The sequence below is a fragment of the Phascolarctos cinereus genome, unplaced genomic scaffold (assembly GCF_003287225.1).
Source record: "Phascolarctos cinereus isolate Bilbo 61053 unplaced genomic scaffold, phaCin_HiC Scaffold_726;HRSCAF=1367, whole genome shotgun sequence".
NCBI classification, from domain to species: Eukaryota; Metazoa; Chordata; class Mammalia; order Diprotodontia; family Phascolarctidae; genus Phascolarctos; species Phascolarctos cinereus.
Window position 1 is genome coordinate 341450368 of NW_027556098.1, and position 21061 is coordinate 341471428.

Genomic DNA, 21061 nt, shown 5'->3' on the forward strand with positions numbered 1-21061 from the left:
AGGAGAAAGAGTAGGAATCAGAGGTCTAAAAACAGGATGACCAATGTCTCGAACAGAAATTGGACTGTCAATAAAAGACGAAAGGAAGGACATGAAGTTAGTCTTGCAGAACAGAAAAATACTGTAGATCCAGTTTAACTATATTTATATTTATAGCATAACCATATTTCAGTAAAATATCTAAGTCAGTTCATGTTATGCTTGGATGAAATGGAGATGTGAGTAGCCAACAGTACACAATAGTATCATTCAGAATTGGCTAAATGACCCGACCCAAAGAGTAATTAGTTACTAATGCTATGATGAGAAGAGGCAAAGAGGTGGGAGGAGGTATACAGTGAAATGCCCCATTTTTGCCAAATGCACAAAAAAGCACCTTTGAAAAAAATCAGTAAGGAAGTCACTAAAGTAAATTAAAATGATAGCTCTGGCCAGGGGTATGCTAGCAAATATTTAACAACTGGCTTGGGGCAGGAGGGGGAATGTATGTACAACATACTTTTTTTTGGTGAGGCAACTGGGGTTAAGTGACTTGCCCAGAGTCACACAGCTAGTGAGTGTTATGTGTCTGAGGCCGGATTTGAACTCAGGTCCTCCTGACTCCAGGGCTGGTGCTCTATCCATTGTACCACCTAGCTGCCCCTACAACATACTTTTAACTTTAATCTGCATTATTAACATTTTCTCCATCACTTTCTTAAGCTTAGACAATCAACAGAACAATAAATCAAGCCCAGATTTGTAGTGTCTGCTGATTTCCAAGATATAAATGATCACACTGAAAATTTAACAACTGTTTATCACAAGTTAGTGTGAGCTGCACTCTTGGATTTTTCTCATTTAAAGTATGCAGCTCCCTGGCATGAGTAGCCCGAAAATCTTTAAAGGACATAACACTCAAAATCTAATAAAGCAGCTCCAATACCCCTGTAATACAGCTCAGACTCTTACAAGGCCCCCCCAAATTCCCTCTGAAAGTACACAGAACCTGGCCCTAACACAAAGTCTCAGTTTGAGAAATGACACTGGAAGAAAGTGTAAAGAACAAAAAAGGTCAACCAATGTGTCAATCAATGACCTCTGTTTCAAGAGGTATTATAAAGTCACAGATGCTTTAAAGTTTGCAAAGTACTTTATATACATCATCTCATTTGAGCCTCGTAATATCTCTGCCAGGAATGCAGAAGTGGTTGAATATTGAGAAAACTATAAACAAATTAGACTACATTAAAAACAGGAACAACAAAATCAGGAGATGCAGAAAAAGCTTTTGATAAAATACTCATCTCTGTTAAGAACACTAAAAAGCATAGGAATGGGAAGTACTATCTATCTAAAACCAAGAGCTAGCATTATACATAATGGGGATGATCTAGAGACCTTTCCAATAAGAATGTGAGTAAAGCAAGGATGTCCATTTTTAAAAATAAAGTTTTAGAAATACAAGCTATAACAAGAAAACAAGAAAAAGAAACTGAGGGAATATAGGAAAGAGGAAACAAAAGGATAGTTTTATAGTTGATATAAGAATCATAAAGACAACTAAAATTAATTAAAACAATTCCAGTAAATTTAAAGTATGTAAAAGTTCACTTAAATCATCAGTATCTCTCTATTTTACCAACAGCATCCAGGAAGAGAGATAAAAAGAGAAATTCCATTTAAAATAACTACAAGATGTATAAAATATATAGGATTCTATTATCAAGAAACACACAGTAACTATATGACTTTAAAAAACACTTTATGGAGATAGGCTTAAATAACTGGAGAAATATTAATTGATCATGGGTAGACAGATCCAATATAATAGAAATTATATCACTACCTAAATTAATTTAACCATTCAGTACCATACCAATCAAACTTTCCAAAAGATTACTTTATAGAGTTGGAAAAAATAATAAGTAAATTCACCTGACAGAAGTCTCAAGAAAAATCATTTTTTTAAAAATGGAAAGGGAAGAGGTCTAGCAATATCACATCTTAAACTATATTACAGAGAAGTAACAAATAAAATTATTTGGGACTTCTTAAAAAATGGAAAGGTCAAATAGTAGAACAGACTAGGAACACAACACAGAAACAAACAAATACTGTGGCAAGGTGTGATAAACAATGGAGGAGAAGCTTGCTATTTCACTATTCGTCATAAACTATGGGCAAAACTGGAAACCAGTCTGGCAGAAGCTAATTTTGGAGTAGACCAACACCTCACACTGTATGCTAAGATAAATTTCAAATGGATATATGACAGACATAAATGGTCACATAAAAAACAAGTTAGAGGAGCAAGGAAAGAATTACTATTTACAACTATAGATAGAGGATGAGTTTATAACCAAATAAAGGATAGATAGGATCACAGAAGATAAAATTTACTATTTTGGTTACATGAAATTAAAAAAAAATTGCACAGACAAAAACAATGCAGTCAAAACTAAAAGTGTAATAGTTACCTAGGAAAAAAATCTTTGCAATCAAGTTTCTTTTATAAAGATCTCATTTTTGACATGCACAAGGAATTGATTCAAATTTATAAAAACAAGAGCCCCCAACTGATAGTAGTCAAAGGATACAAGTAGGCAATGTTCAAAGGATAAAATATTCAAGCTATCAATAGCTATATGAAAAAGTGCTCCAAATCATAAATAGAGAAATGCAAATCAAAGCAACTCAAAGGTTAGCCATCAAATTGGCAAAGATGACCAAAAAAAAAAATGCTGGAGAGGCTGAAAGAAAACAGGTGGAACTATGAATTAGTTTGGCGATTTGTGAAAGTGACTTAAAATTATGTTCAAAAAGTCATTAAACTGTATATACCCTTTGATCAAGTAATATCATGAATAGACTCCAAAGAGATTAAAAGAGGAAATCAGTACACATGTACATAAATTTTATAGAAGCTCTTTTTGTAGTAGTAAAAACTGAAAACCAAAAGGGTGACCATTAATTGGGCAATAGTTGAAGAAATTGTGGTATATGAATGTAATGGAATATTATTGCACCATAAGAAATATAAAATGTACAATTTAAGAGAAACCTGGGAAGACTGAACTGATGCAGATTGAAGTGGACAGAACTAAAAGAACCACATATACAGCTCTACAGTGCTATAAAGATAGGCAAGCTTTAAAGACTTAAGAACTCTGATCCATGCAGTGACAATCTTGATTCCAGAGGACTTTGTTGAAGCATGTCATCCACCTCATAAGAGAAAGGTGATGGACTCAGGATGTAGAAAGGGATAAACTTTTGGACATGGCCAATGTGGTAGTCTGTTTTGCTCAATTATGTATATTTGTTACAAGCGGTTTTTGTTTGTTTCTCAATTGGTGGGAAGACAAGGGAAGAGAAAATAAATGCTTGTTAAATGAAAATTAAGTAAAATAAAAGTTCAAAATAAGGATAGATTTTTGGCACTAATGCTTTTTAAAAAACAATATGCTAAATGTGCTTAGCTAAAGCTTCATGCTGTTGTGAATATAAACAGATTCCTAACACCAAAACATATAGCTCTCACCTTGGGAGAAGGGCAATTTCCAAGGTCAGTCAGGGTAATTTTGGTAGCAGGGATGGGAAAGAATAAATTAGTAAGTTTGACTCAGAGAACACAGCACACACAAGTAATAGATATTACACTGCAAAGTGAACTGAGGAAATGACTTACCATCAATAGCCACCAGTATGGCAGTCTGCCCCTTCATTTCGTGGCTTGTCATGGCATCACTGACATCAGCGGATATAGTTAAACCATTTCGACGCATCCATTCCCGGTTCCCAATCAGCACAGAGTAGGTCTGGGGCGCTGCTGCACCTGTCCAATACAACGTATATTGGGCCATTAGATACAAACAAAGCCCAGTCTGTATTACCTGAGAGGGCTAAAAAACAAGCTAGAATTTATATACCGGCTTGACTACAAAATCCCTACACTTAGCTATCCTGGAAAAGAGGTAGCCATAATTTCCATCCCCCCATCACCCCACAATAGCATTGCTTACAGAAAGGGTAGAAAGGAAAGTATAATGTGTAAAATATACACATCACAGGTATGCATGAGGCCGAGACTTCTGACAACATGTGGTACATTCATGAAAAGATTCTAACAGGGGCTCATTTCACATGCCCAGTGCTTAGCTTAGCACAATGCCTGGCACATCGTGAGCACTTAATAAATGTTTGCTGATTATTTCCTGTAACGCTTTGTAGTTCAAATTTTATCTCAGACACTTACTAGCTGTGTGACAAGTCACTAACCCTTTCTCAGTCTCAGTTGCCTTATCTGTAAAATGGGGAAAATAATAGCACCTCCTTCACAAGGTCACTGAAGGGATCAAATGAGGTATGAAGCACTCTGCAAACATTAAAGTGCTATATAAATGCTAGCTATGATCACTATAATATCTTTCATCTGCCTCTAGCAAAGATGGCTGGCTCTTTTACTGCAGAAGTTCTTACCCTTTTTTATGTCATGGACCCCTCTGGCAGTCTGGTGAAATTTATGAACCCCCTTCTCAGAATAATATCTTTAAATGCATAAAATAAAGTACATGAGATTATAAAGGAACTAAACATATTGAAATACAGCTGTCAAAAATTTTTTTTAATAAAACAAGTTCATAGACTCCAGTTAAGAATCCCTATTAATATCATGTGTAGTGACTTTCTTAGCACCAAACACAATAATCCTTTCCAATACTATAACATAGTCCATCTTGATACTGATTCCCCTAAGGAATCAGTAAGCCATCGTATACTCTACGGTTATTCTTTACTGGTACCTGAATAATGTCATTCCATTGGAGTAACCCCAATTTTTAAATCTCCAGATCCCCAGAACATAGCATAGCATCTTGCATATAGTAGGTACCTTAGCAAATGCTTCTTGAGTTTAGCTGAATTCATCATGCCAGTCTCTAAAGTGTCAATTTTTAAGGGCAGCCATTTTAGTTATTATTTAGGACTATTTCCATTAGCTCCCCTAGAAATGTCAACCTGGAGCTCCGTTTTTGCTAGAGAGTATCTAGCTGTATATAATGATTAATACCATAATTCCAATCTTCTGTCACATCCACAGTAGGCATAAAACTGTCATGGATTTAGGGTACTTGGCTATTTCCATGTATTCAAATCAGAGATACCCGAGCCTTCAGTCTTCAGTTGCCAACTTTCTCATGATCAGTGGTGGTATAACACCAGCTAAGAGGCATAAGCTATCCTCTGTTGCTAGATTTGGGTAATTTGTATTTAATAAATGCCTGATGAATTTAATTATATTACAGTTGTCACTTAAAACAGGGTTAGGAAGATGGCTTCCACTGGGCACAATGAAGTGCCATAAGCAATGACAGTGACTTACAAAGTAGTTAAATTAGTACTTTACTTTGAAAAGCCACTTTAACGGGATATCAGCATTGGCATTATTTGTGGATCTAGAAAGAAATATTCAATATAATTCTAATATTCCAATGGATCTATGATCTCATCAAAGTAGGGATTTTCCCCAATGGTATACATTGCAATCCATCCATGTCTGCCCATCACATGCAACACTTGTTCACAGCTTCCAATAAATTCACCACTAAGTGTCCACCCAACGTGCTGATGATCTTCCTGAAGTTGTCTTGACATCCCAAAAATCCAATGGAGCATTCATGCTGTCTTGTCCAGCAGTTGCCACTTGCTCTCATCACATGACAAGCACATCATTTTTTCAGTTATATATTTCTCTGTTGACATCCCTTATATCAGTAGCCAATAGAAATAGGGCCACTAAACCACACATAAGGATTTCTACAGACTGTACATTGACTTCGAAAACCACATATTAACATTATCTATTCACTATTGTATTTTATTTATTTTGTTAAATATTTCCCAATTACATTTAAATTTGGTTCTGGCCACACTGAGGAGTGTTGCCACATTGTGGCCTCCATTTGACACCTCTGCTTTACATGACTCCTCTTACATAATTCTTTGTTTATAATGTGTTGCAACCAATTTACATCTAAAATGCATTTCTCTGTTATCCTTTGGATTGCCCTTAACTTCAAATTTTCAGAGACTGTAGTATTCCATGAATCACTGCCATACTTACTCTAACACACTTAGCATAGTGCCTGGCACATAGTAGGTGCTATATAAATGGTAGACATCATTATTATCATCATCACCACCACCACCACCACCACCACCATCATTCTGATACATCACTGGAAGAATACTGGTCTTTAAAAGATGAGCTTTTGTTTCAGGGAGAAGCTTACAATTACTAAAAAGAAGCTTGTAATTTCCCAAAGGCAATTTTCAATTTTGGGCCCAGCTCACTGTTCATCTGTAGCACCTGTCCCAAATCTCCATACTAATAAACAAGCTCTAAGAGTTGCCCATCCAACTGTATAATAATAATTTGGATGACAGCATTCTTTACCCACAAAGGTATTCCCAGGTGGATAGTTGGACCAAACTCTTCTGAGAAATGATGCTATTTATAGGAGGATCTATAATGTTCCAGGGCTTGGTACGACTGGCATAATGCTATCCACAAATAGAAAAATCTCAAGTATCTGACCATTTTCAACACGGACTCTAGTATATAATGGAGGCAAACAATGTTGGTGAGTATACATCTCCCTGTTTTGTGTTTCTCTAGCTATTAATAATCAGAACTTCATTGAACAAGTAATCTGTTTTATCTAGATTTTTTAAGGACTTTCATAACTTTGACATATATATGGGAGGCACCTTGCTGGAAGAGAGACTTAAATATGATGTTTCCAATACTTTTTTATAATCAGAAAACAAAAAGCACAGTGAGGTTTCGTACTCTCTATACCTTTTAGGTAACTGTGGAATGGTAAAGACTGGCTTTTGTGGAATACCATTTATGAAAAAGCCTGTTCCCTTTTAATCCCCACTGCTTAACACAGTCTGTCACAAAATATGCATTTAGTAAATGCTCTACTCCAGACTTGGAGTCAGGAAGACCCAAACTGAAATCTGGCCTCAGACACCACTAGCTGTGGGACCCTGGGCACAACATTTAACCTCTGCCTTCATCAGTTTCCTCATCTGTAAAATGGGAGATGATAATAGCACCTATCTCACAGGGTTGTTGTGATACAAATAATATTTGTAAAGCTCTTTGCAAACCTTAAAACTTTATATATAAATGCTATCTATTATTATTAATATTTATCTCAACATATTTGTGGCTTACTATTACATAAGTTTTGTATATGGCAAAGGAGAGAAAAGGTTGGTATTCATTAATATTCTCATACTTTTTGTTTTTATGGGAGTTTTTTTGGCAATAATGTTTGGAATTTTTCTACACTTTTGATTTCCACCCTCCTTTAGACACCTATTGAATTGATCCCTCAATGCCCTCAAAATCATATCATCTTAAACACAGACCTCTTCTGTGTATACTAAGTCAAGCCCAGATACTTTTCCCATCCTTGTTCTCTTCAGTGCCACAACTTCTAGAAGCACATCCAGGACTGTCCCAATATGATGGCTACAATGTCCTTCATGGCAAAAAGATTTTGATAAAGAAAAAAAGAATAGATATTTTATGTGTTTTATCTCTTTCTTGTCATCCTTTTGTTTTTATTATTAATGTCCCTAGGATTACTTTGCTTAGTTGGGTCTCTCCCTAAACTTTTGAAAAATGTTTTTCCTTTCACTGCTTCTCAGTTGTATGAAGCGATAGTCAAATCATCCACCACCTTTCTCCACAAGATTTTACAAATGCATTTATATTCTATACTGGTGTTGCCTTTGATGGCCATAGCTGTCAGTCTATCAAATAATTCAAGGATTTGCTTAGGCAATTTTTAGGCTCTTTGGGCCTTCTTGTTATATAACTGACTTGGTTAAATTTCCAAACCAAATTGTTAGAATACAGACAAACAGGCCTTCTCTCTGGTCATCACTCCATTTCCCATTGGCTCTTTTGCATGCCTGGAATAAAAACTCCCCTTTTTAACTTCAACTAACAGATTACTCTCCAGCCCTACTTTCTCCATGAAGCTTTTCCTGATCCCCCAAACCCTAGCTTCCTCCCTCTCAAATTGCCTTATATTTAATTACTTTGCATTGATCCTCTATTCCGTATATATTTATAAGTGTACTCATGGTTTTCTCCACTAGAATATAAGCTCTTCGAGAATAAAGATTTTTCATTCTTTATACTTGTTTCACCAGTTCCTACAATAGAGCCTGGCATATAAGGTGTTTAACAAATGTTTGTTGCTCAACTGAATCAGTATTAACATCCTGTCCTCCATCAACTTTCTTTTTTTTTCCCCCGAACACCAAGAACTGGGAGTTATTTTAATTGTACATACATTTCTTCATCTAATTTTATTCTTTCTTCTAGTTTTATGTTCATTTTTACTTTTACTTTAAAGGTTGGTTAACTGACTGCACCAAGATAGCTGAGTCAGAAGATTCTCCAAAAAAAGTAATTTCTTGTCTGTTAAAACATAATCAATCTTGTCTTTTATGATTTAGTTTTGAAGGCTTGCATTTTTCAATGTTTTCTGATTCTCAAAGAAGGTACAGTATTGATCATAGACTCTCATTTTATAACATCTTACAGAGAAGGATAGTAGAAGATTATGAGTAGTACTGCTTCATAAAATGGCATTAAGCAGTAAAGGAAAAAAACTAATAAAAAAAACTTAGCAAGAAACCCAACTAAGAAAAGTCATCCTAAATGCTTTAATGGGTAAAACTGGAAAAGGGACAACAGAGAGCCAAAATTTGGAAATATGAGCAAGGATTTCTATAACAAACTTTTTTCACCATCAAGGACATTTGGCCTATCAATACACGAAAAACTGTGAATGGAAAATGACTTTTGTTCACATGATGCTATGCAGTTTGACAGACAACTTATAGGCTCATCTATCAGTATATGTAGCCCAGAAAGACACTGTGAATGGTCAATGATTTGCCTGTAACGTTGAACAGGAAAAGAGCAGCTGGCTCTCTGAATGACTCCAAGCTTTCTCCTGAAACAAAGGCACATCTTTTTAAGACATCATTCTTCCAATAATGTTGTATAGCTATGATTCACAGTACACTATTGGTTCTGAAGAAGTGAAGTTAAAGACCACCCAAAAGGCAATGGAGGAACCTGGTGGGCTCAATCAGGCCATAACCCATTCCAAAACAAGGAATGAAATAGGAGAAGCAGTGCAGATGATGTCACCAAACAAATATATGCTAAAAAGATGGTGAGCTGGTCTCATTGAGGGAATGAGGGATAAATGACAGACAGAGTGGTATCCTTGGGATGTCAGGAAAAGGTGAGGAAGGCTTGAGATTTTGGATGGACTCTTGGTAGGTAAAAAGTAGATGAGACGTTCATACCATGAGAATGAAAGGAATTGCTCCATAGATTGTGTTTCATTGGTAGGTCATCCCTGACATGTGAGGACAATTCAATCTAGTCCAACCATCTAATTTTACAGATGAGTAAAGAGAGGCCTAACCAAGTGAAGGTACTTGTCCAGGATCACATAATTACTAATTAACAGAGCCAAGATTCAAACTCTGGTCCTATGATTTACAAACCCAATGTTCTTCCTATTATACCACACCAGCCCTAGCATGAACTATCTAAACCTGGTGGGCTTTTTAAAAAATTTTATCTGCCTGTCTCTTAATATTTTACTTCACTTTCATCAGAGAGAGAAAAATAGGAAGGAAAAGAGGTAAATACTTAAATGTAATTAAGCAAAGTGGATGTTAAATGTAATGACAGACTGTGTCCCAAAGAGATAAAAAGGGGGAAAGAACCTACATGTGCAAAACTATTTACAATAGCCCTTTTCATAGTGGAAAAATATTGAAAATTGAAGGGATGCTCATCAATTGGAGAATGGCTGAACAAGCTCTAGCATATGAATGTAAAAGAATACTATTGTGTAATAAGAATTGATGAGCAGGCTAATTTCAGAAAAACCTGGAAAGACTTGTACAAACTAATACAAAGAGAAATGAGCAGAACCAGGAAAACACTGTACACAGTAGCAGCAACATTGTTCGGTGATCAACTATGAATGACTCAGCTCTTCTCAGCAACATAGTGATCCAGGACAAGTATAAAGGACTCATGAAGGAAAATGCTGTCCACATCCAGATAAAGAACCGATAGACTCTGAATGCAGATCGAAGTATCTTTTTTTTTCCACTTACTTTATTTTTTTGTTTTTTTTCTTTTGATGTTTCTTCTTCCACAACTATGATTAATACAGAAATGTGTTTCACATGATAGCACATGTATAAACTATATCAAATTACCTACTATTTTAGGAAGAGAAGAGGGAGGGAAAAAAATTTGGAACTCAAAATTTTGTAAAAATTAATGTTAAAAATTATCTTGATGTGTAATTTGGAAAACAATAATATTTATAAAATTTTAAAAAATAAATGTAATGGCACAAATGAAGGAGGGCTGAGGGGATCATCTGTGAATTTTACCAATGTGTACTATGATTAGTATTAAGAGATCTTTAACACCAGTATTGTCCCAACAAAGCTATATGTCTGTGAATCCCAGCATGCCACAGAATCAGTAGAATTAAAATGGCAGGAGCCAAGATGGTGGAGTGAAAGCAGCAACTTGCTTGAGCTCTCCCCCAAACCCCTCCAAATACCTATAAAAATGCTCTAAACAAATTCTAAGGCAGCATAACCCACAAAAAGACAGAGTGAAACACATTTCCAGCCCAACACAACCTGGATGATTGATCAGAAAGGTATATCCTGCCAGGCTGGGAGTGGAGTGCAGCGTGGCTTGGGCACGCAGGAGGCAGCAAACCTGGAGCAGGCCTCAGAGGACTGAATTGCAGGCAGCTGTGGCAGTTTCCAGACTCCTCAATCCACAAATGCCAAAGACAACTTAGAAGGTTACTGGGAAAAGTCTGTTTCTGCGGTGCTGAGAGAGGAAGGCAGGGTCTCAGATCCAGTTCCCCAAGAATGCGGCCCTGGGGTGGGCAGCTGCTTCCTGAGCTTCCAGCCCACAGACTGAGGGGCAATCCAGTGGCTGATTACAGGGGGATTTCAGGGATCTCTCTGCTGGTGCTGAGGCAGGAATCTCTTGCTTTGCCCATGCTTGGATCTGGGTCACAGTTCTGGAAGGGGGTCCTGGGGTGAGGAAGAGCACTGGCACGGTGAAGCTTGTAGTGGCTGTGGACAGGAAACCTTCCTCACAGTTCCAGGACAGAAAGGAGTGCTTGTGGTCACTAATAGGCCACAGCACAGGCCAGGAAAGGAGTAAACACCTCACCCTTTATCATACCACCTTGCAAGAACTGAAAATTTACGAGTCCCTACAAGTGTCTCTGAAAACAGCTATATAAACCCCCAAAATCTGGGATAGTACATTCTCCACATTGGAAGTAGACTCTTACCTTAACATAGAGTTTAAAACTCAAGTAACTGGCCAGGATCATGAGCTAACCTCGCAAAAAGAGTCAGACTATATTATCTTACTTTGGCAATAAAGAAGATCAAAATATACAACCAGAAGAAGACAACAAAGTCAAAGCTACATCCAAAGCCTCCAAGAAAAATATGAATCAGTCCCAGGCCTTGGAAGAGCTCAAAAGGGATTTTGAGAAGCAAGTAAGGAAGTAGAGGAAAAGAGAAATGAGAGTGATGCAAGAAAATCATGAAAAACAAGTCAACAGCTTGCTAAAGGAGACCCAAAAAATACTGAAGAAAATAACACCTTAAAAAATAGCCTAACCAAATGGCAAAAGAGGTCCAAAAAGTGAGGAGAAGAATGCCCTAAAAAGAAAAATTGGCCAAATGGAAAAGGAAGTCCAAAAGATTACTGAAGAAAATACTTCCTTAAAAATTAGAATAGAGCAATTGGAGCTAGTGACTTTATGAGAAATCAAGACACTGTAAAACAAATCCAAAAGAATGAAAAATAGAAGAGAATGTGAAATATCTCATTGGAAAAACAACTGACCTGGAAAATAGATCCAGGAGAGAGAATTTAAAAATTATTGGACTATCTGAAAGCCATGATCAAAAAAAGAGCCTAGACATCATCTTTCAAGAAATTATCAAGGAAAACTGCCCTGATATATTAGAACCAGAGGGCAAAATAGAAATTGAAAGAATCCACTGATCTCCTCCTGAAAGAGATCCCCAAAGGAAAACTCCTAGGAATATTGTAGCCAAATTCCAGAGTTCCCAGGTCAAGGAGAAAATATTACAAGCTGCCAGAAGAAATTCAAGTACTGTGGAAACACAATCAGGATAACACAAGATTTAGCAGCTTCTACATTAAAGGACCACAGGGCATGGAATATAATATTCCGGAGGGCAAAGGAGATAGGATTACAACCAAGAATCACCTACCCAGCAAAACTGAGTATAATCCTTCAGGGGAAAAAATGGTCATTCAGTGAAATAGAGGACTTTCAAGCATTCTTGATGAAAAGACCAGAGCTGAATAGAAAATTTGACTTTCAAATACAAGACTCAAGTGGAACATGAAGAGGTAAACAGGAAAGAGAAATCATAAGAGACTTATTAAGGTTGAACTGTTTACATTCCTGCATGGAAAGATGATATTTATAACTCATGAGACCTTTGTCAGTATTAGGGTAGTTGGAGGAAAAAAATTATATGTTGTATGTATGTAGATAGATAGATAGATAGATAGATAGAGAGAGAGAGAGAGAGAGAGAGAGATAGATAGAGAGGACAGGGTGAGTTGAAGATTAAGGGGTCATATCTGGAGAATAAAATTAAGGGATGAGAGGATTATATTGGAGAAGAAGAAAGGGAGAGGTAGAATGGGGTAAATTATCTCACAAAAAAAAACAGAAAAGAAAATGTCTTACAGTGGAGGGGAAATGGGGAAGGTGAGAGGGAATGAGTGAATCTTATTCTCATAGGATTTGGCTGAAGGAGGGAATAACATACACATTCAATTGGGTAAGGAAATCTGTCTTACCCTATGGAAAATAGGGGGAAGGGGACAAGAGCAGGGGGATGATAGAGAGGAGGGCAGATTGGGAAAGGGGTAATCAGAAGCAAATACTTCTGAGGAGGGACAGGGTCAAAAGAAAGAATAGAATAAATGGGAGGGCAGGATAGGATTAAGGGAAATAGAGTTAGTTTTTCACAACATGTCTACTATGGAAGTGTTTTGCATAACTGCACATGTATAACCTATATTGAGTTGCTTGCCTTTTCAATGAGGGTGGGTGGGGAGGGAGGAAGAAAGATTTGAAACCTAAAGTTTTAAAATATGTTTAAAAAAATGTTTTCACATGCTACTGGGAAATAAGAAATACAGGAAATGGGGTAGAAGTCTGTCCTGCCCTACAGGAAAATAGAAGGGGAAGGGGATAAGAGAAGGGGGAAGAGATAGAAGAGAGGACAGATAGGGGAAGGGATATTCAGAATGCATGCCATCTTGGGGTGGGGGAGGGGTGAGATGGGGTGAAAATTTGGAACTCAAATCTTGTGAAGTAATATTGAAAACTGAAAATAAATAAATTTTTTATATATATATGTTATATATGTATATTATATATTTATATATATATTATATATAATTATTATATATATATAAAGAATTAAAATGGCAGAATAACTCAAAGGGCAATAAAAACATGCATGATACAGTGACCAAGTCTTGGTCTGGAATAATTTTCCTCCTCGGAATGGAGGATCTGGGAACGACAGTTGTGGGATGCAGTCACACTTTCAGAGGAGGTCATTTCTGTTGGTCTATTTTGCTTAACTCTGTTTCTTTGTTACAATGGAGAGAGTTCAATGGCAGGATGTAAAGAGTACACGATAGGAAATGATTGTGATCTTATGATCCTCCAATCAAGCGATCTCTATCTCCATCTCTTCAGATATAGACATATACATCTATATCTACAGACATATTTTGTTGTTTGATCATTTTTTTTCAGTCCTGTCCAACTCTTTGCGACTCCATTTGGGGTTTTCTTGGAAAAGATACTGAAGTGGCTTGCCATTTCCTTCTCCAGATCATTTGACAGATAAGGAAATTGTGGTAAATAGGGTTAAGTGACTTGGCTACAAACATACAGCTAGTAAGTATCTGAGGCCTGATTCGAATTCACAAAGATGAGTCTTCCTGGTTCCAGGCCTAGCACTCTATCCACCCCACCACCTAGCCGCCTACATATAGATAGATACATATGAAACACACATATACACACACACACATATACACATAGATACATGTATAGATAGATCTATTAGTATACATAGTATATATTTATTAGTATAAGCAGGCTGAATCATATTATTTGTGTGTGCAAAGTAGCATAAAAGACATGGACAAAGCGGGTATGACTAAAAAAGCCTATGGGTCATTTATGTATCAGGAGTGAAAGGCAAAAGAGGGACAGATGGAGTGGTTCCCCTGGGTTTCTATCACAGGGGTACTAAGTCTCTAACATGTTAGGTCTGTTCTTTGTGGAACAGTTGTATGATAATAACATCACAGATCTAAATCTAGACTACATCAAAGGCCAGAGTCTAATTCCCTCATCTCACAGATGAAAAAACTAAGGCCCACAGAGAATTAAAGATTTACTCAATGTCACACAAGGTAGGAAGTATCAGAGGCAAGATTTGAACCCAGTCCTTGACTCCACAGATAGGGCTGTCTCTTTAAGCTATGGAAGGATTTCCACACACATCAGGAGAGGGCGTATACACAATTATGTAATTACCATTCTCCAGAAGTACCAAAGAAAAGTATAATACCCTTATCTCCCATTACCATTGAACATTGTGTGGATTAGAAAAGGCTTTTTTGTATGTGACTTGGCTATGTATCGCATCCTCCTATATGCACACCTTTTTCCAGGCTAAGGAGGAAATCACAAGAGAAATACTTGGCAAGGTTGCCTCTGTGGTTTGGCATAATTCCACTTTAACCCAATCAAGTTCTGACTAGTGATGTTTCCCCAGAGCCAAAGACAATGATCAATGGAACCTTTTTCAGCAGGAAGGCTGCCAACACCATTCAGATGACTATTCTGCTCATTTACGGGGTGTTTGCTCTGGGCCAGGATGGCTTCAACATTGCTGACTTTACAGCCAATTCCACACCCAGGGACAGCTTGGAAGTCCATGCAGTACCCCAGGGTTTCAGTTCCAAGTTCCTGTGAAAGAAGGTTGAGATGGAGAAAAAGAAATAGAGTCAGGTGGAAGAAAGTGATGGATAGAGAATAATGTCAAGTATTGATAAACCTTACCTAAAAAATATAACTTAAATCAGGTTTCTGAATGAATGAGTTTCTACACAAATAAGATTTTAAAGTGTTTCCTGTTAAATTGCCCATGATAATTTTCAGTGTTTACTGATCATATCATTCAGGCTGTTCTAACTGTCTCTGTCAATGTCTTTAGGGGGATCTACTACTACCTTCACCATCACGTTCAAGATGTCAGAGAGAAAAAAAAAATCAATAGGGCCTCCCAGCCAAAGAAATATATGTAGTTGAATCAATGCCAAGGCTGAAAATCTTGGACAAACAGATGCTAATTCTTATTTGCCAAAAAATACCTTTGACATTTAGCTGAATTTTATAGGGTCTTCTCCACTATCTTTGTGAAAATTGGCCATACACTCTCTGGTGGGCATGAGGCACCTCCAACTTACAAGGCATATCCCTGCTTAGAAGGCAGTGGTGTTGTGTAGAGGACAGAAAGAATATTGGCTTTGAAGTCAAGAAATGCTAGGTTCAAGTTCTAACTCTGATGCATGTTGGCTATGTGACCCCAGGAAAGTGATTTAACCTCTCGGTGCCTGGGAAACTCTCTGAGACTTCAAGCTACAGAACAGGTGCTCATCTGTATTGGTAGAATGAAAGCTGTCTATTAATGAAATTACAGGTCCAATCGACACAAAAAATTCCTGTTCACAGACTAGCCAGGAACTCTTTGGCTCCGTAGTGGAATCGAATGATCACTGCACTTGGTTATAGAATGCAATAGACATGTAATAAAGGTTCCAGGAAGCCTCGCCTACCAAGGCACTGAAGATGAAAGAAGAGGACAGGGGCTGGGATATTCCATAACCTGCGTACCTACCTCTTTACAGTACTTAGTGACAGCCACACCCAGGGGATGCTCACTGCTAGCTTCAGCAGTGCCAACCACAGCCAGAACCTTCCTCAGTGGTAGGGAAACCATGTCAACCAGCAGAAGAACTCTCATGACTTTGGGGACACCATAGGTGATGGTCCCAGTCTTGTCAAACATCACCGTCTTGATCTGCCAAAAATAAAACAGCATTGGAAGGATGCTAACTGTGAGTGGTGAGTGTAAGTGTGAGTGAGTGAGAGAGTACTAATTTGGAATCAGGGCCCCAGGATTAAGCCCTGCCTCTGTCTCCTGCTATCTGTGTGATCCTTCAGTGAGTTGTGTAACTCTTCTAGCTCTCAATCTATAAAATGAGGGGGTTGGACTAGGGTCCCTTCCAATTAGTTCTAAACCTACAACCAATTGTATGTGATCCTGTGTTCCACTGCCAGAATCAAACGGTCAGAAGGGGCATTCGGAGGTCATGTCACACAGTCTCCTGTCTCTTGGTAGAACCAGCAATATCTAAGTCATCTCAGGCAAATGCCATTTAAAAAGATCCACAAAGAAAAAGATTTTACACCTCCTGGTAAAACCAAATCTCACTACTAGAAATTTATTCCAGTGTCTTCCTACCAAAGCCAGGATTGAAGCATGGGCAAGGTTGCCTAGGATATAATATACAGGTAAAGCCTAGAGGAACACTCATGTGTTGACTTTCATACACAAACGTAATTCTGACACTAGAAAATTCTATTTCTTAGAGCATATTTTCATTTTGTGATAAGCCAAGTTATGTGTTTCAGAAACTCCCAGTAACACACAAGAGGCAGAGTGATGTTCAAACCTTAACTAAGGGCACACAAATGCCTTGACGCAGATAGCTGAGCATTTGGTGCTGCTGCTTAGAATTGTTGGGAGTAGAAACAAAGACTGGTTATTAGCCTCCCTTTGTATGATAACACAGGGGCTAAGGCCACCTAATATTGGATTCAGGGGCCCAGGATTACAAGGATGAGAATGAGGACAGGGATGGGGAGGTCTGACAATGGGAAGAGTTTAAATACTCAAGAGTATTGTTGCTTTGTGGTCTTGCCCAGATCACACTACCGTGGAACTATCAATAGTGTTGCAGGGGAGGCGTCTGTCTCAGTAAAAGGCAATAGGCAGTCATTCTAAAATGGGTTTCAGAACTTCAGAGCCAGAAGGGACTTCAGAGGGCACCCTGCCATCTTGTCCAACCTGTACGTGTACTTGAACTGAGCAGCTTAGCTTTCTCAATGACACATTATGATTTTATGATGGATGAGCTTTATCCTGACAATACCTGAGGATATACATCATTGTTTCTGGGGAGTGCAAACAGCTGCTTCCTCCTCAAGAGAGTCCAATTCTTGTCTCTCAAGGAAGACCCCCTAAATCCAAATCCATTTTTTTTTAAACCCTTGGCGAGGCAAGGTGAGGGGGCAGTGAGCACACGTACCCTGTGTGCCATTTCGAGAGGCTTTCCTCCTTTGATGAGAATCCCATTTTGGGCAGCCACCCCTGTTCCAACCATTACTGCTGTTGGTGTAGCCAAGCCCAGAGAGCAAGGACAGGCAATGCACAGTACCGTGATGGACGTCTGAAATGCAAACCGAATGATCACTTCTGCCTGAGAGATATGTTTGTTAGCATTCTGAAAAGTGAAGAAGAGAAAAAGCAGGTTGAGATTCAGGCAAGAAGGCTCACAAAATTCTGAAATTGAAAGGAAATATTGAAAGAGTAGACCCCTAATCTTGTTATGAGCTGGGATTCAGGGAAATTGCATTCTAATTTTGTTCTTCCCTGACTGGGTAGTTCCAGGCAAATCATTTAATTGGTTCATAGCTCAATTTTTCTATCTACAAAAACTGAATATCCCTACTGATTTTCCTCAAAGAAATAGTTTGGGGGGAAAGCCTAGTTAATAAATGTTCTACGCTGTAACTCAAAAAATTGGAAATGTATTTTAAAAAATCCAAAATGCTTCTAGTGGCAATTAATGATTTCACATACTCTTTTTTCTGTTCTTTGTATCAGAAAAGAGTTTGTGTTCATTGATTTTTGTCACATTCACAATAATAAAAAGGAAATTTTAATTTTAAAAGTGATATATAGCCACCCAATAATGTTTTATGACAATCTGAGTATCTTAACATGAATTAAAAGTCCCTGGATTAAGTTGGCTTGTGTTTTAGTGTTCTAAAAACCTTGAGATTTATGATAATAAAGAAATATTTCTTTCATTCAAGACCCAATAAAAAACACCTTTCCTGAATAAAAAATATCGCAACACAATTTCCTATTTCTGGCCCTACTGCATTAGATGAATGTGAGATATGGGCTTCATTTATAAAAAACAATGATAGGGATAAGGACAGGACTTGTGACTCTATTATTAGTATAGGGAATTCCCAGGTGAGAAAACTCTTTCTACCAATGCATGCTGACACTTTCTGTGCAATCTACAATCTTAGAGTTACCTACAGCAAAGGAATCAAACATTCAGCCTACTGGCCACAACATTCTCAAGTGTACCCCAACCAGATTAAAATGTAATAGGGAAATATTTAACAAAATAAATAAAAATACAATAAAACACAATGTTAAAATGTGGCTTTCTAAGTTAACATACAGCCACAGGGATCCTTATATATTGTTTAGTGGCTCCTATTTCTATCTGAGTTTGACTCCACTGGCCTAGAACTTATGATGTCACTGATATCACCCTTTATGTCTAAATCACGTACCCATTTTGACCTTATCTTGATATACAGTGTGAGATGTTGGTCTTTGCCTCATTTCTGTGAAATCGCTTTCCAGTTTTCCTAATAATTTTTGTCAAATGTTGAGTTCTTGCCCCTAGAACTTGGATCTTTGGGTTTATCAAACACTAGATTACTATGGTCATTTACTATTGTGTATTGAGTACCTAATTTATTTCATTGATCCACCAGTCTATTTCTTAGCCAGTACCAGATTGTTAGGGAGCATGGAAAAATTACCTATGATGGAAGAGTTCATGACCAAACAAGAGATAGAAAGGAAATGAAATGGATAATTTTGATCACAGTACAGCCAAAATTAAAAGGAAAGGGAAAAAATATTAAAGTAAGTTTCTCTGATTAAGGCCTCATTTCTCAAATATATAGAGAACTGAGCCAAATTTATAAAAATAAGAGTCATTCCTCAGTTTGATAAATGGTCAAAGGATACAAACAGGTAGTAAATAAAGTTATCAAAGCTATCAATAATCATTGATAAATTACTCTAAATTACTACTGATTAAAGAAATGCAAATTAAAAGAACTTTGAGGTACCACATCACACCTATCAGATTGGCTAACTGGCTAACAGAAAAGCAGAATGACAAATGCTGGAGGGGATGTGAAAAAATAGGTGCACTAATATACTATGGTAGAGCCGTGAACTAGTCCAATCATTCTGGAGAACAATTTGGAACTATGTCCAAAGGGCTATAAAACTGTGCGTACCTTTGACCCAGCAATACAACTACTAGGTATGTATTCCAAAGAGATCTAAAAACAGGGAAAAGGATCTATTTGCACACAAATATTTATAGCAGCTCCTCTTGCAGTAGGCAAAGAATTGGAAACTGAGGGGATTGCTCATCAATTGGAGAACGGCTGAATAAGTCATGGTATATGACAGTGGTAGAATACTCTTGTGCTATAAGAAATGACAAGCAGGATGAAAAATCTTGGAAGACTTATATGAACTGATGCAGAATGAAGTGAACAGTAACAGCAATATTGTAAGGATGATCAACTGTGAAAAGCTCAGTTACTTTGATCAAGATGAGCCAAGATAATTCGAAAGGACCCAGGATGAAAAATGCTATTTATTTCCAGAAAGAGAACTGATGACCTCTGAGTGCAGATTGAAGCACTTTTAAAATTTTTCTTGCTGGGTTTTTTGGGTTTTTTTTCTTCTCCCCAACATAGCTAATATAGAAATATGTTTTGCAAGACATCACATCTATAATTGATATATTATTTGCCTTTTCAATGAGTAGGGGAGGAACAGGAGGGAGAGATTTTAGAACTCAAAATTTTTAAAAATGAGTGTGAAAAAATTTTAATTAAATTAAATATTTCTGTTTCTATAAAGTTTTCAAATTTGTAATTTTAAAAATCAGGCAGAAAGATCCAGCTAGTTCTTAAGCCACTCTAGCTATTAGTATTAAAATCCAATGGCCCACACCTCTTTGGTGCAAATCCACATTCAAGCTACTAGGATTCAACAGAACCCTGGGAAATAATATGAATTATGCACCTTGGAAACAATTCTCACAGAGCAAAGTTATAGCAATACACAGTACTTCATTTGTTAGCTCCTCTATGATTTTTCGGTTTAAAAAAAAAGTCCAAATATAAAATGAAGAAGCATGGAACATCAGAAATCCAATAAAATCACATAGTTGTCATGACTGAATTTTAACAAAAGGGTAAATTGAGGCAGATCTCTGAGCAAGATAACATTTATTAGCAGGGGCATGTTACCTGCTGATAAATGGGTCAATGGATTGCCTCCATTAATGCCAAAGACCTCAAGCAAGAGGACAGTTTCTCTTATATAGCTTTTGGGGAGTACAGAGCAGAGCAGAGTAGATAACAACATGGAATTGAAGGCAACATGACTGGTTATGGAACTGAGGCATAGGAACAACATGATTGGTTGGAAGTTTGGTAATGAGGACTAGCAGCAACTCCTCTTCTGTCATGAGACTATGAAGCACTCATTGTCCGAGTGCAGGTGAGAGATGACAGTACAGACTTTTGGGCAGCAAACCAGATATCCCTGAAGGACAGTGGCGAGGCATAAAGATATCCAGCCCAAACTCCCTTGATTCCTCACACATTTTCCAAAGTCAGTTAAATTCCTTGAGGCAAGAGAGCTGGAT

The 21061-nt window shown here is 37.4% G+C and overlaps 1 protein-coding gene across 5 annotated transcripts in view; it reads right to left on the reverse strand.

Annotated features, from left to right (window-relative positions):
- Positions 1 to 21061, reverse strand: part of ATP7B (ATPase copper transporting beta) — a 114522-nt gene that overhangs the window by 15473 nt on the left and 77988 nt on the right. For all 5 annotated transcript variants that reach the window (XM_078156976.1, XM_078156975.1, XM_078156974.1 and 2 more), the window contains 4 exons: positions 17600 to 17794; positions 16126 to 16308; positions 15026 to 15194; positions 3671 to 3817 (listed from right to left, as the gene is read on the reverse strand). In XM_078156976.1, the coding sequence (XP_078013102.1) occupies positions 3671 to 3817; positions 15026 to 15194; positions 16126 to 16308; positions 17600 to 17794 (694 nt within the window). The remainder of the gene's footprint in view (positions 1 to 3670; positions 3818 to 15025; positions 15195 to 16125; positions 16309 to 17599; positions 17795 to 21061) is intronic.